Raw genomic sequence first — 14,859 nt, 5'->3', positions numbered from 1 at the left:
AACCTATTCGCGTTTAATTATGTCATAATTATGGTCCGCGCAGATTCGGCCGGATGCAGTAATTACGTTTCAACTTCAAATACCTTAACTGTAGAATTATTCGCACAATGTCTTATTTCAAATTCGGTTGATAACTGCAATATATATATATAGCGTTGTCGATTAAATCGTATTCAGTTAAAAACAAAAATTCGTTCATTCAGTTTGTATTTTCGTACATTTTTTGCATTATACATCTCTCACCGAACCGCAAATATTGTGACGATTAAAAGTAGTTTCGTCAAAGAACCATATTCGTTTTGCAAATAATGCAAATAACAATTTTTCAGTACAATACCGAAACTTGATTTTCTTGCATTATTCGATCACAGAATCGAAACGATACTTCATAGTACAATTTGGTAACGTTGACGTTACTTGTATTTAGTATCGTCGCCAAAAAATTAATAAAAAAAAGTGGAATTACAGGTTGTAGATTTTGATATAAAAATATCGTAGATAAATTACGATAAGCCGGTTTAGTATATGAAAGGTTATAAAATTAAGAACTTGGCAAAAACTGAGTGCGAAACGAATTCGGGTAGTTTTGTTTTTCGAAAAACGTCCAGCAGCCGGACATCGGGGGCATTGCCGCGTTGAAATATCTTCTCATCATCCTTGGTTACGCGGCGTTAAGTTTGAATACTGCATGTAGACTGCTTGCGAGCGACAGTGTATCATGTGAATGTACCGATACACGTTGCTCTCGACTTTTGCACGAAATCTTGCCGTCATTGTGCGAGCCGAGTGTGAATCGTAGGAGGAGGGCAGCCGCAGATTGCCCAGTTGGCGAACCATAAAATTACTGTATATAATAAGGTATCAAACGCTGATTAGTTCCACTGCAATCCGGAGAGCGAAGACGTCCGTTGCCGGTGATAAATTTATTTCTTGCTCCCGGTTGAATCCCGCTTACCTGTAATAATCAGAATTTGAAAACGTCACGTTAGCGCGAGGATCGTCATGCTGCTCGATAACTTTACGTAAGTCTGTATAAAAAAAAACTATCTTCGAAATATTTTCATTGACGTAAGCATCCTTCACGGGAATACTACAGTTCAATTTATGGATGTTTTCATAATTTTGTACCGAAGCTTCACGTGATGTCTCACTTGTATCGTATAAGTTTAATCGGATAATTGGCTTGACAGTTTTTTCCAGGCATTCAGAGACATTGTAACTGCAAGTTTGTGTTACTATATTACTTTAGTTTTAACGTGATTTAGCGTAAATCGAAGATTTTATTTTTTTTTATTTTGACGAACGATTTGCTAATTGCTATCCGAAAATTTCATTTAACTTAGTTGCTGTTCGTTGCTAAATACAATTAAGCTATTGTAGAGTCAATTTTTTTATTCGCATCTAACGATCAGCGATCAAGCAATTTCACACTTGTCAAATAAGGAGTGCATCGAAAGTTTATTATTTATAGTTTGCTATTGTGCACTCCGGATTAAACTTGAAATTCTTAAGTAATCTTCCTGGTGAAAATATTCCTTCGAAAAACTCTGGCAACAAAGTATTCATATTCGCTGACATTCTCGGACCGATTCTACATTTGCTTTATAGTTTCTGATCTGCGTCACAATATTAAAATGTTCTATTTCGTTCATATATGATATCATTCATGCAGTAGAATTAACTTGTTTCGAGAGAGATTTCCAGTTTAGCCTAGCTTCCCCAATTCTAACGCGCCCTGGTTTGAATCAGGCACTGTAAGCGTCGTACGATTTTAAACTTGATGATAAAAATCTTCGGTACGATTTGAAGGGCACCTTATCTGGGCAATTTATTTACACAATTCAAATCATTTTCCGAAATTGTATTCACCGATTGAAACTGAACCGAATTGTTTTCAATACCGTGCCAATACAAATAACAGGTGAATTTGTACACGTACATTATGGTCCAAATAAAAAAATTTTCAACACGTATCATCTAAACGACAAAAACCAAGTTTTCGTTTGAAATTCGGTTCTCAAGCCATTCCACGCATGCCTCTCAAGAAGAAGGTTCCACGAGGCCAAAATGTTCACGTGGCCGAAATCGAAGATGCCGTCGATATTCTCGGAACGTAATTTATTTATAAATATTTAAAATCAAATATTACGAGCCTTTATGTTTATTTTCGATCAGAATTAAATGTCCTGCACGTGTTTATTTCCCAATCTTTTCTCTCCACTGTACAGCATCGGTATCTGCATCTGTCTTGCGCTGCCTTCGACGATCTTGTCAACACGAATACATCCGCGTGAGGCATTTCTGGAGTCGGTGCCGTGGTTTATAGTCGAAAAATACAAGGATGAAATTTCGAATTTGACGGGCAAAAATTGGCCCGCGGAATCTAATGCTAACGGGGTCACAAAGTCTCCGTCAGAAAATGATCGGCAATCGATTAAGATCTGCCAAACTGAAGATTGCAGAGCCGCCGGTATGTAAATCTGGGATTATTATTAAATGCGAATGGACTATTCGTCCGGTTCTATTTACGCTCAGAGTTTGCACTACGTAACGTATATTCCGAGGTACATTCGTATACCGCCTTTTGAAATGAGTTTTCTCCGTCTTATATTTACTCCGTTGGTTTAACGATGCGATAATTAAGCTAATTCCTCAAAATTTATTTTCCCCCAAGCGGTCTAAGTGCTGGTGTAAATCGCCAATTCATAAATAGGTATAATACATTATAGTGTTATTTATTTCGACGCTTTCATGTTCCCGCCTTTTTGAGATGGGATGTTTATACTATAATCGCACAATCACCTTGACAATGAAAAGTTAAAGTTTCGCCAGTCACGCACGGTTTGAGGGCACGATAATCATCTTTGATTAATTTCAGACAGACAGGTTAATTTTTCCTCTGGCCGTATATCGAGAATCCATCAACGGATTTTCACGACCTTTGTTTCAATCGCTGAGATTCTTTCCGACTTGGAACTGATTAGGTTTCGAATAAACTCGGTCGTGCCATTCCTGATTTCCTTGTCTGACGGTATTTTGAAAACCGGAGGACCATTTCAAGTGAAATTGGATCAATTGCTTTGCTCTCTTTCAACCGACGATAGGTCAAATTTTAACCAAAATCAGCTTATTTTTAGCCATACCTGAGTTAGTTGGGAAAACGAATATTTGATCTGCAAGATATTTTACTCGCGCAAGTAACGCGAATGGCGGGAAGTTTTGGGATCAATCGTTGATTCAGGCTGGTCGACTTACCCTGATGCTCGTTGTTGTCTTTCAGTATATATTAGGGTGATTTTCTTCAGGTATCTGATTTTTTTGACCCACCCTAGTATATATACTATGAGAATAATTGAAATATCAATGAAAAGTCACTGAATCTGTCAGTGTATACGTCCTGATTTTTTCTAGCAGTATACTTATAACTGGGAATCAGTGTATTTTCACTGATTTAAATTTAGAGAGTAACTACAATTAAAACATGCACCCGTGAAATCGCGAGAATAATCAGCTAAACAATTATCATCAACCGCAGCTAGTAATTTGTTTACCGAGAGTCAGTGGTATTATCATAAATCGGTAATTAAAAATTTCATTGTCGCTATTATACATCATACCTGTATAACTGCTTCACCGCAATGTTATTCAAAGCTTGATGCTATTATACAATGTGATATTTCCCAGCCGAGAACTTCATAACGAACATGGATTCGACGGTTGATCCTTGCGAAGATTTCTTTGGTTTCGTTTGCGGTGGATGGCCATCCGCCCACCCTTTGCCACCCACCGAATCGAGTTGGGACCAATTCGCCGTCAGAACTGATATTTTAAACCAGCGTATTCGAGGTGGGTACTGAAATCAATGATTTAGAACATCGTATCGCATTTTATCGTTTTTCCGTCGCCTCTAATCGAATCTCATTTCGTCCCTACAGAAATCCTTGAGGAAGATATTGACGTATCTGATTTAGAGCCTGTCAAGAGCGCCAAATCGGCCTACAGAGCTTGCATGAACACAGGTGGGTTGAATTCAAATACACACATTACAACGTCAGCAATGTTTCGACGAAAAAAAGACATCCGAATTAATTGAAATTGTCAATGACGCGTAAAATTGGACCCGCAGATGCGATCGAGCGAAAGGGGATCGATCGGATTTTGGCTATTCTTGACGAAAACGGTGGATGGCCAATAATGCTGGACGCTTCGAGGCGGCGGAGCAGCAGATTGAGTTGGCAGCAGATAGAAGAAAATTACAGCCGTGAATACGACACGGACTCGATATACGGGATAGTTGTTGACGTGGACTTGAAGAATGCCAGTGTTTATTCAATTTACGTGAGTTGCCTTGCCTCGCCTAGAGTAAGTCGATCCTCGTGCATCGGCATCGGGTATCGAACGCATGACGAGTGACGCGTCGCACGATCGAATTAGCGTAAGCAAATGAAAATATAGACGTGATAAGTTGCACCGCATGCGATATAATAGTTTATGAGAAGATTCACCGCTGTTCCAGATGGACCAAGCCTCGACCATTCTGCCCCGATCGATGATCACCGACAACGAGAGGTTTTCCACGATAATTGACGACTACGTTAAGTACGTCGAGAACGTGGCGTTCGCCTTCGCCAAATCCAGAAACTCTCGCGTGCCTCGCGAACGTGTTTCGAGGGACGCCATGGCCATTGTCAAGTTCGAAACGGAACTGGCCAAGGCACGGAACAGCCGAATTAATTAGAACGAAAATCGATCATTCGTCGATCCCCGATTTATTTTCAACGTTTAAATATTGCCGACAGATTTCCTCGCCGGATGAAATGAGGAGGGACTTGGATCGCCTCTACAATCCCATGTCCATTCAGCATTTGCAGAATTGGTACAACAACGCCCAGCCGAAGACCTTCGCTTCTAAGGTGAGGACGGAGCAACCGACTCGATTAGATCTTTACTCGACCTTTGTGATCGGTTCTTTTTTCTTCATCCTGATCGATCTGTGTAGGTGAATTGGTTGAAGACCGTACAGAACCAGTTTAACGATGTGAAAATCAACGTCGAATCTACCGAGAGAATTATCGTCATGGAGGTGGACTATTACTTCAAGCTTGCCACGCTGCTGGACAAGACACCCTCGCGTACAATTGGTAAAGTTAATACGGTCAACAATTACTTCATGTGTGTAAAATTGAGGGGAAAGGAAGAGGATCGGTCTTTTTTATTCTCGACTGCGGTAAATAGTTATGGCTTGTTATCATCGTGGCTTGAATTCTTTCAGTCAATTATCTTCACTGGCGAATGGTAAACTCACTTCTGCCAAGCACCACCGAGCAGATGAGGAACATCACTTTCGAGATTGAGAAAAAAGTCTTTGGTATCAAAGAGCAGCGGAAAAGGTTTGCGGCTTTGCTATTTGCGATTCCTCGTTACTTGTTCGTTTGTTTTTTACCTCTGAATCGAAATTACGAATGAAATAACGCAACTTTCGAATTTTATTAGTTTCAAGTAGTCGCGTAATTGATTAATTTTTAATTATTCAATAATTATGGAAATTACATAGGTGGATGACGTGCGTTACCGACAACAATATGAAGCATGCAATTTCGTATCAGTACGTGAAAAAATTCGTCAATGGCGATGCTAAGAAAACCGTAAGAGCTGCTTATTTATGTATACATATACAAACTGTTGAACTATCATATATGACCGGTGTAATCGATACGTTTTACATGCGATTACTTATACTTGCTTTCTTTCTCTCGACATCCGTTAAAAGGCATCAGACATTGTGTCAGAGATGCAAGAAGAGTTTAAAGAGCAAATTTCGCGCTCAACTTGGATGGATGAGAAGACGAAACTCGCTGCCAAAGGAAAACTTCGCACAATGAAGCGATTCATCAGTCACCCTGATTGGTATCATAATGAAACTGCCATGATACATTATTACAAAGGGGTAGGAATATGCAGAATGTTTTCTCGATAGTTGCGACTGTTCCTTTTTTTTTTTTTTTTTTGTTCTACGCGAGCTTCTCAAAAATGCTTCTTTTCAATATTCTCCATTATTTTACAGCTGGTAGTCACTCAGGATCATTTTGAGAATACGGTGACGTTTAAACAATACGAACGGAAGAAAAAGTTCCGCAAGTACGGAACACCCGTTGATGAGAAAGCGTGAGTATGGCGAACTGCTTATTGTCGCAGAACTACAAGCTGTTAAATTTCATGTGCGTCACAACTTTTTCATCTCAATTTTCGTGTCTAGGTGGTTGACGGAAGCCATAACGATAAATGCTTACTACGATCCCAACATGAATTCGTTGAGTAAGTGCAGAATCACTGTTTTAATACCTCGAATGATATTTACCTTGTGCTTTTTACGGTTTTTGCACGTATATATTTTATATTTCAGCTTTTCCAGCTGGGATATTACAGGTACCATTCTTCAGCGCAGAAGTACCAGAGTAAGCTTTTTATTCCAAAATAAACCGATCGTGTCTTCTCGTTGTATGATTTGTTTTTTTCAAATCGTTGTATTATTTCCTAGTTCTCTGAATTACGGGTCCATCGGAACTGTTATTGGCCATGAGATATCCCACGGATTTGACGATGTCGGTGAGTTTTCTTTCCAAGATCCTTTCGCCGATCAATATTCTACTATAAATTAGCGTATCATCAAATGATTCGGTCGCAATGACGCTTTATTCATTTTTCTTACCATTTTCTTTAAATCTAGGCCGGCAATTTGACAAGGCAGGAAATGCCAATCAGTGGTGGTCGGACGGTACGATTAAGGCTTTCAAAGAAAAAGCTAAATGTTTCGTCGATCAGTACAACAATTATACAATCGATGAAATATCAACGGCGTCTGAAGTGTTTCGGGTGAGTTAGAAAATCGCAAACGATAATTATGATCGATGGATATTTGTTTGCTTGAATGATTTGTTTGTACACAGGCGAACGGTGAGCTTACTCAGGGAGAAAATATCGCCGATTCCACTGGTCTCGAGGCATCTTACGAAATTTTTAAGAAAAGATTGGAACAGAAAAATGGAGACATACCCCGACTCTTGGGACTTGAATCTTTCACACACGATCAGCTTTTTTTCATATCCTTTGGAAACGTGAGTATAAATATATGCGTGAAAATTGATGAACTTTTCTTATTTTCAAAAGTTTATTCAACTTTTTTTTCTATATTTGTACGCGATTATTGCACGATACAGTTTAACAACTTTTAACATCAACATAAAGTTCAATTGTACAACGTCCAACGCTCGACGAACTTCGATGTGTCTATTTAATGTTCATGAACAATTTATAAGTCTGCTTTGAACAACTAATTCATAATACACACAATAATGGTCGTAATAATTCCGGTGTACTTGCACATCGGTAAAGTAAATATTACACTTCGATATGGGCTTACGTAACGATACGAGTGTTAACGAGCATACGGTTATTATGATAATAGTTTAAAGTTCGTGATTAACTGTGAATTAATCGTATAAGTTGAAACATTTAATTGTGATTCAAATTACCCAGTAAGTGAGTAAGTCAACGTTGAAGTTGAAGGAAAAGTATTGCGATGATGACGAGTCAATGCTTATCTGAATTAGGATATATAAATTACATGACCACACGCAACCTGCGTTTTCGAGATAACGCTAAAAGTTCGGTTCGCAATAATCAACGTACGCTTCGTAGGAAAAAATGACCAAGCCCATAATCAAGGTTACTATTAGAATACGCATGACGCACTCGTAAAGTCCTGTGTTCCAGTAAGTGATTACAGTGTACAAAGTGTTCAGAAACACAAAAAGGGCAAAAAGTTTCCCTGCCATTTCCTATTACGCAAACCCGCAAACCCTTTGATTGAAAGCGTTAAACATGCGCCCGAGAAATCGCATTAGCAATTATAAATCGAACGTAGAATCGAATTGAAACTGAGGGAACATTGGAGCCATTTTTCGTTATCCCAATTCACCGGATATCGCCTCATTTTCGTCAACTGCTCGCCGGCTCTTTTCCCTCCTTACTTGACGTTGAAAAGTGGATTATGAGATACAAGACCAAAGGCACGACGATTACTAAACACACTATCGTCACGATGGTCATAACAATATGTTGTAAACACAGGAAACACATGATTGTGGCCTAGTACGGAACTTGCGTTTATGGGACTTTTAACTTCTTGGCAATAATATAATCCGAATGCGTTTTTTCTCCTCGACTAGAGATGATCTTCGGGTATTTATCGGGGTTGAGATTTTACACGGCGGTAAGAGAATCACAATTTTAACAACGGTTCGATTATGATCTAGATCGTTCCTTTCGATTTTTCACCCTGTAGTTCTGCGAACAAAAAGATGAGGAAATATTGATTGGATTAGGGAGAGCGTGGATTTTGGCTAGATCTTCGCCGTTTCACGAGGCTTTTGTGAATAACGTAAGAAAGTAAGAGGGTTGCAAAGTTAATTTATCGATTTTGCAGACATGGTGCGAAACGGTGACTAAGGAATATTTGGCATTCGTTGTGGCTTCGGATGCGCATCCTACTAACCGTCTGCGAGTCATCGGCACGTTGGGAAATTCGGAGGGATTTAACAAGGCTTTTAATTGCTCAGCAGATAGCAGAATGAACCGACTGGAAAAGTGTAATCTTTGGAAGTAAACAGTGCTTTGTGAATTATTGTGTACTTAAGTGGACGGGGCTGGTGGACGAGTAGCGGAAAAGGCCGCGAGTCTCTTTGAAGGGTTGAAATGGTTGTTCGGCCCCTCGGCAAAGAGGATTCGATCAATTTGGTGAAGATAATACATCCGGAAATTGAAGAAAAACGTAAAATAATGCAGCATCTAGTCTCAAATATTCATATTAAAAACTATGGGAAGAGTCGTACAATCATTGAATTATTCATGTCTGGGAATTTTATCCAAAATAGAACGGAGATTTGTCAATATGATCAACGTTGCGAAAAATTTGCTCAAATCTTTGTGGAAATTCTGTGTATTATTTCACTTTTAATTAACGATTTATTTGACCGCGATAGGTATTCAAGTATTGTTTCCGTAGCCTTTTTTACACGTTGTTTCAAGTCTCGCAAAGTATATAATAACATATACTCTATACCCTGAACATTATGATTGAGCAGTGAATTGACGATAATTTTCTTGATTCATTACTTACTTTAAAGAGATTTATAGATTCAGGCTTCTAATCTTCTTTCCCAGCTTTGCAGAGAAATTGCGATACCTGCGTACCAGTTTAAATTTTCTCTGCGACAGGCCAGTTTCCGAGGTCGATCATCAATCAAGAACCCTACGGTTCATTTTTATCTTGAGGTTGAGTTCGCTTCCGTAAACGAACGATACGTGCCCGTAGACAAAATATCAATGAGCGATCATCTCATGACGAATAACTTAGGTGATACGAATATTTGAGATATGGATCGTTAAGAAGAATTCAATCGTTTTACAATTTTTGGGGAAACGGTTTTGAATCTTTTTACGTCGTATTTGGTAGACATTTCTTTACATCGCAAAATGACAGTCTGCAATTAAGGGCGAAAAAAACACAAACATTGTTTTGCTCGTAATGGAGATCCGGCTTATAGCTTTAGCAATACTCGTTATGTTCGAATGGGAAAAGTTGTATTATAAGGTGGTCATCTTCGAGGAAGTTACAGAGTGTAGCAGAGGTGATAAGGATAAAAGAACATACTTGGTTATGTTTAAATCATCTTTGTTTTATTAAACATTTGGTCAATGATGATGAATTTATTTTATTCGCTAATAAAATTTTGGAGTATTCTAATCTAATCTATTGTTACACTAGCTTGAACATTACGGGGAATTTTTTAAATGATAATTTTTATTCTATATTTCCTTCAACATTTTGTATCATCGATATTTCATAATAAATTTATGAATTTCAGGTCTTCGGTTAATACAGTTAAAGTTATGCGCATCAAGTACTTGTACTTGTTGATTGTTACAATAATTCGTTAAAATGCTCATGTAAGCATTTAGCCAAAAATGTATACATATACATTAAATAAAAATCATATAACATACTAATTTAGATTATACATCGTTATTTTTCAAATAATTATCACGTGCATTTCAAGGATAGAGAATTTACTGTACAGTACGAATAATTTTGAAAACTATGTTACAACAATAATTATTATTCCTACTATTATCATAATTATTTCGAAATTCCACTCAATATTAATATAATAAAACAGCAAACATCAATAATTATCCTAAATGGCACAATTACATTTTGTACCGATAAAGGGTGACAAGTGTAAAAAGCGGAAAAACCCAAAATAACAATAATAATAATAAAATAGTAGTTTGGTAGCCGTTTAGTGGTTTGCTTCCAGCTGTTCAATATCTTTTAAAACCTCTGTTTTCCTCATGACTTTGTCGTACAATTCTCTCTCAAGAATTTTCAATTCTCCTGATTTTATCTTCTGCTCTATGGTTTCAATCTCTCTTAACTTTTTTTTCAAGTTTTTGAGCCTTTTCGCTGGATCTGTGTTTTGAGTGGGCAAGCTATTGCTTGGGGTCGGAATAACATTTGTGTCGTCGGTCACCGGCTTTTTCTGGCATTTCGGCTTCGCCGATTTGCCATTCTCTACAACGGGTGGTGATATTGTCGTTTTAGAGAGACCTTCCGTCACTGCGTCGACTGCTTTACTCTTACTCTTCTTTTTCTTCTTTTTGCTATCGTTTGCTTTTACCAGACCTGGTATCTGCGCCGACTTTGCTGCTTCGGCTTCTCTCCTTGCTTTGTGGGCCGCCACAAACTCAGCGGTCATTCCAACAGGATAACTAGGCCGATTTCTACTGAATTGCCTGCCCTTACTCTCGTAGCTGAAGTACAACAAACATGAATCATTGACATTGAATGAAAAATTTTCCATCATTTTTTCTTCGACTATCTATTCGAATGTATTTATACTTACAGTGGAACCTCTTCTTGAGGTATGTAGCCGTCCCTTACTCTTCGCTGTTTGCGCCAAGTGCCATCCGGACGCTGACTTGCCGGAATGAATGATCCACCTGCGTCAAAGAAATCTTTCTCTATAGTTGGCATGTAAATAAAAATATAAGGTCAACGGCTATTTATTTAACAAAGTAAGCAATCGATTCATTAGATTCAAAATTCAAACTGCTAAGCTTAGTTGCCAAATTTAACGTGAACAATAATAAACAATGAATGATGCCAACAATAACAGTAACGAAAAGAATCAAATTTAATATGTAGCAACAAATATGGTGCTATCATTTCGATGGTTGAGGTGAAACAGGTGAAAACTGAGCTTAGCACGTCGATTAATGTTGTAAACATTGTTGTTCGGAATGATTCTATATATAATTGTTTATAATGTTTGAGGTTAGAAAAAGAAAGATATGATTCAAGGTGATTTATCATGGATAAACAGGATAGAATTCAGTATACCTTGATCGTTTTTCGTGTCCGTTGACGCCATTATCACTTATAAATACTAATTAAGTCACAAATTTACGTATATTCGAGGAAATGTTCTATAACTCTCGATTCCCTATTTTTCCACTTTTCTTCCCTACGATCACAAACGCTTTGATTTAACAAGCGTTGCTGCGTCTGGTTTTCAACCACAGATGGCGTTCGCGTATTACCAGCTTCGTTTGAATCACGAACTAATGGTAGGATAGCCGGAAAACAAGCGCGAACAAATTTCAAACAATCACAAGCGAGGTAACATTCGTTTACGCATATGCAACTTATATGCAACGAAATTGTCCGTACACAAGCTAGTTGTTCATTCACCTTTCGCCAGTTATCAAATAATCCAACTTTTATCAGTTATCAGTTGGGGCTTTGCGATCACTTTGCCAACTTGAATCCAACACTGCACACGTCGCGGTTCACAGGACACTCGCAAGTTATCGAATCGATGAAATTATCACTGACTAACTCACTGTTAGAGTTTGCAGAGGAAATTCAAACGAGGAACCAGCAAGATGCGAACTCCGTGGTGGTTCTCTGCTATTTGATTTTTGCATACGACGAACTGCACTTTTATACCACAGGCTGGACACATCGCGAGTGGAAGGGAGGGGCAGGTATGTCCGAAGTGGGTAATAGAACAATAAAGGACCCTTGCGATTTCCTTAGACCCCGCCCTCCCCCGAAAGGTTGCTGCACGTAGCACATGTGGCGCCTACCTGCGTGTCGTAAATGCGGATACACCTGCGCCAGCGTTGATTGGGGGTAAGCTTCGACGATTGTACAATTGCTAGAAGGTGTCATTATGGTCTTCAGGTACGTCGTCCCGAAACGCGGTTATTGACTCGCCAAATGCGATTTCCTGTCCATGAATGCAGCGTCAGAGTGACGTGGCCTGGGTCGTTACTCCCTTCCAGAATAGTCATTATTTTGGATACAATTTTAAGGGGAGGATTCGGTGCGCTTCATAGCTGTGAGAAATACCGGTCCTAGAGGGTTAACGATTTTTTGTGCAACTTCATTTGCAAAAAATAAAAAAATAAATCTATGATCATTTCACAAATTCTATCTTTTGACTCAATGAAGATATCATAAAATCGACGCGTAACATTTCATATTACAAGTTCTCGTATGCATGGTATAACTAAATCGGTAGCCCTGCGCAATAATCGTGCAAAATTTCGTTTTTGACGGTAAAAAAATCTTTTTCGTCGTCGCACCGGTTTGTGAATCTTTTTTCATACGCAATTTTGTATAAAAAAAAGTACTCCAGGGATGGAAAAAAATACGCGAAGGCCCGGATCGGCACGGAGTCAGGGTCAATGTCGCGTGGAAGGCAATGATATTTTCTGAGAATATGAGACCTCGCAGGACTCTTCTAAAATACTTATCGCCATATCTTCTGTGAATTAAAAAAAAAATTTTTGTTCCATTCACGAGAAACGCGATAATTTTTGCTGTCCCTTGAACAGTGGTTTTCGATGAAACATATGTATAAAGTAAATGAATTATAAATAATTGACAAAAAATGTCGCATTTTTTTTTCATTCTTGAAGTACTTTCTTTATGCGAAATTGTGCAGGAAAAAAGATTCACAACTCGGTACGACGACGAAAAAGATTTTTTTACCGTCAAAAACGAAATTTTGCACCGTAAATTCGAAACGCCGTAGCCGGTGATTATTCCTTAGAGCTCCCTTTTTTTTATTCATATGAGAACTTACAATCTAAAAAACGATGCATGAATTTGATGATATGTTCATTGAGTCAAAAGATAGAATTTGTGAAATGGTAATAGGTTTTTTTTTTCGGCCATAGTAGAGGGTCCTTCGCGAATGCAAATCAAGCTGCACAAAAAATCATGAACCCTCTAGGACAGGTATTTCTCATAGCTAGCAATTGTACCGAACCTTCACCTTAAACTTACGATAAAACTATAAAAACGTTCGTTCGGGTATGCAGGACCGAACAATTGTAATGTGAGATTGCTAGGCAGTTTTCAATGCACAGAAGATTAGTGTGCTATGCGCTGTATCTGTAAGAAAAAAAAAAATACATCTATGATAATTGATACGCTGAAACATGTATATTAGATGATTTCAAGGCTCGATCTATTTTGAGAAATTTCGCTCTCTCAATTAAAATTACTTTTCCGATGGTGCCATTTGTCGTACACTGAGAAAAATTTCATTTGCTATATAAACTAGAGAAATTCAGTAAAACAGGTATCGTTAAAAAAAACTGTTTGAATGACGTTGGGATGACGAAAAACGAGGTACGCGTAACCATTTTGCGCTATCGTCGATCCTTTTTTGGTAATTGCAACACAAAATCAATTTGTTAGGTTTACTCTAATTTTTTAGTTAAACAAGGTATTAACAGCAATTTATTGTTGCACAAGCATTAAATTTTCGCAACAGTTGCAAGAAAATATAGCAACGGTGATCGTAATGAGAATGAATAGTAACGAATACTAGACTTTCCGGTAACAGTTGGAAAACTAATTTTCATTTTCTACCTAGAACTTTATCTTTCGATTGTGGTAAAAAATGAAAATAGTTAAGGACTGAGGACTAAGGAACCGGAACTAAAAATTTCTCTCAGTGTATTGATGTTAGGAATATCTCTCAGTCGTACTGCTGCCTTATATAATTATCTCGTAATTACATGTACAGAACATTACACACGGCGACAATATATTTTCTTCTCGAAGAATGATTACGTGCAAGATTTTGAAAAATAGCCGAGTATGAAAATCCGTTATAACGTCTACGGTTATCACCTGGGCATGAATGTAGGTTTCATACCTCAAGTTGCAATTATAAAATGCAGGATCAATTACATTTGCCCCGAATTGGAGACTCATCCCTTTGCTCTATGGTTATTAAAATCGTTCGTGTGAATTTCAATTGCTCACGGTCTTGTAATGCTTATTTTTTTTCATTGCGACAGGTTACATTCTATAATGATAGTTAGATACTTAATTGAGAAAAATAATATAGAATTCGTTATAGATTAGAGCTCTCCGGGATGCAGTAATCAACAGAAAACGCGAGCGTGTGTAAGATTTCCTATTTTCATGGGATCAAGATATTCATATATGCGCGAGCAGTACATTAATATTCCATTAATACGGACCAGGTGGATAATTATTTTGCGAAACAGTTCGGTATATAACTTGGTCAAAAGAAAAGAGTGTATATTTGAAATTGTATACAGACGAAAGAACAAGGATAAGAGACAATTAACCCGCATCGAAAAGAATTTCAATAGGTTGCAATAAACGACGGGTACAGTGACTCACTTCATAGATTGTCTATACAATATTGTGCGACAATACCGTTAAAGCATGCGGAAATATGCTGCCTG

General features: G+C 38.0%; 2 protein-coding genes across 3 annotated transcripts; one reads left to right on the top strand and one right to left on the bottom strand.

Moving 5' to 3' along the window:
- Nucleotides 1-744: 744 nt before the first annotated feature.
- On the top strand, nucleotides 745-10,013 carry LOC124211815 (neprilysin-1-like). 2 transcript variants are annotated; one of them, XM_046611261.2, is made up of 18 exons: nucleotides 745-1,022; nucleotides 2,229-2,470; nucleotides 3,685-3,846; nucleotides 3,936-4,019; nucleotides 4,127-4,338; nucleotides 4,517-4,714; nucleotides 4,800-4,913; nucleotides 5,000-5,141; nucleotides 5,273-5,390; nucleotides 5,555-5,645; nucleotides 5,771-5,947; nucleotides 6,065-6,165; nucleotides 6,257-6,315; nucleotides 6,404-6,455; nucleotides 6,539-6,606; nucleotides 6,728-6,873; nucleotides 6,948-7,115; nucleotides 8,486-10,013. In XM_046611261.2, the coding sequence occupies exons 1-18, from the start codon at nucleotides 1,003-1,005 to the stop codon at nucleotides 8,663-8,665; spliced, it is 2,334 nt and encodes a 777-aa protein (XP_046467217.1). In that variant the 5' UTR covers nucleotides 745-1,002; the 3' UTR covers nucleotides 8,666-10,013. The 2 variants fall into 2 exon arrangements, with proteins under 2 accessions (XP_046467217.1, XP_046467218.1); XM_046611262.2 differs by lacking the exon at nucleotides 2,229-2,470 and having other exon boundaries at nucleotides 747-1,022.
- Nucleotides 10,014-10,112: 99 nt separating this feature from the next.
- Pym (partner of Y14 and mago) lies at nucleotides 10,113-11,779 on the bottom strand. The gene is made up of 3 exons (XM_046611263.2): nucleotides 11,462-11,779; nucleotides 10,965-11,061; nucleotides 10,113-10,872 (listed from the first exon to the last, which is right to left on the bottom strand). Exons 1-3 carry the CDS (start codon nucleotides 11,490-11,492, stop codon nucleotides 10,362-10,364), a joined length of 639 nt encoding a protein of 212 aa, XP_046467219.1. The 5' UTR covers nucleotides 11,493-11,779; the 3' UTR covers nucleotides 10,113-10,361.
- Nucleotides 11,780-14,859: the final 3,080 nt, after the last annotated feature.

The sequence above is a fragment of the Neodiprion pinetum genome, chromosome 2, assembly GCF_021155775.2.
Source record: "Neodiprion pinetum isolate iyNeoPine1 chromosome 2, iyNeoPine1.2, whole genome shotgun sequence".
Classification (NCBI taxonomy): domain Eukaryota; kingdom Metazoa; phylum Arthropoda; class Insecta; order Hymenoptera; family Diprionidae; genus Neodiprion; species Neodiprion pinetum.
This window is presented reverse-complemented; position numbering and strand designations above follow the sequence as displayed.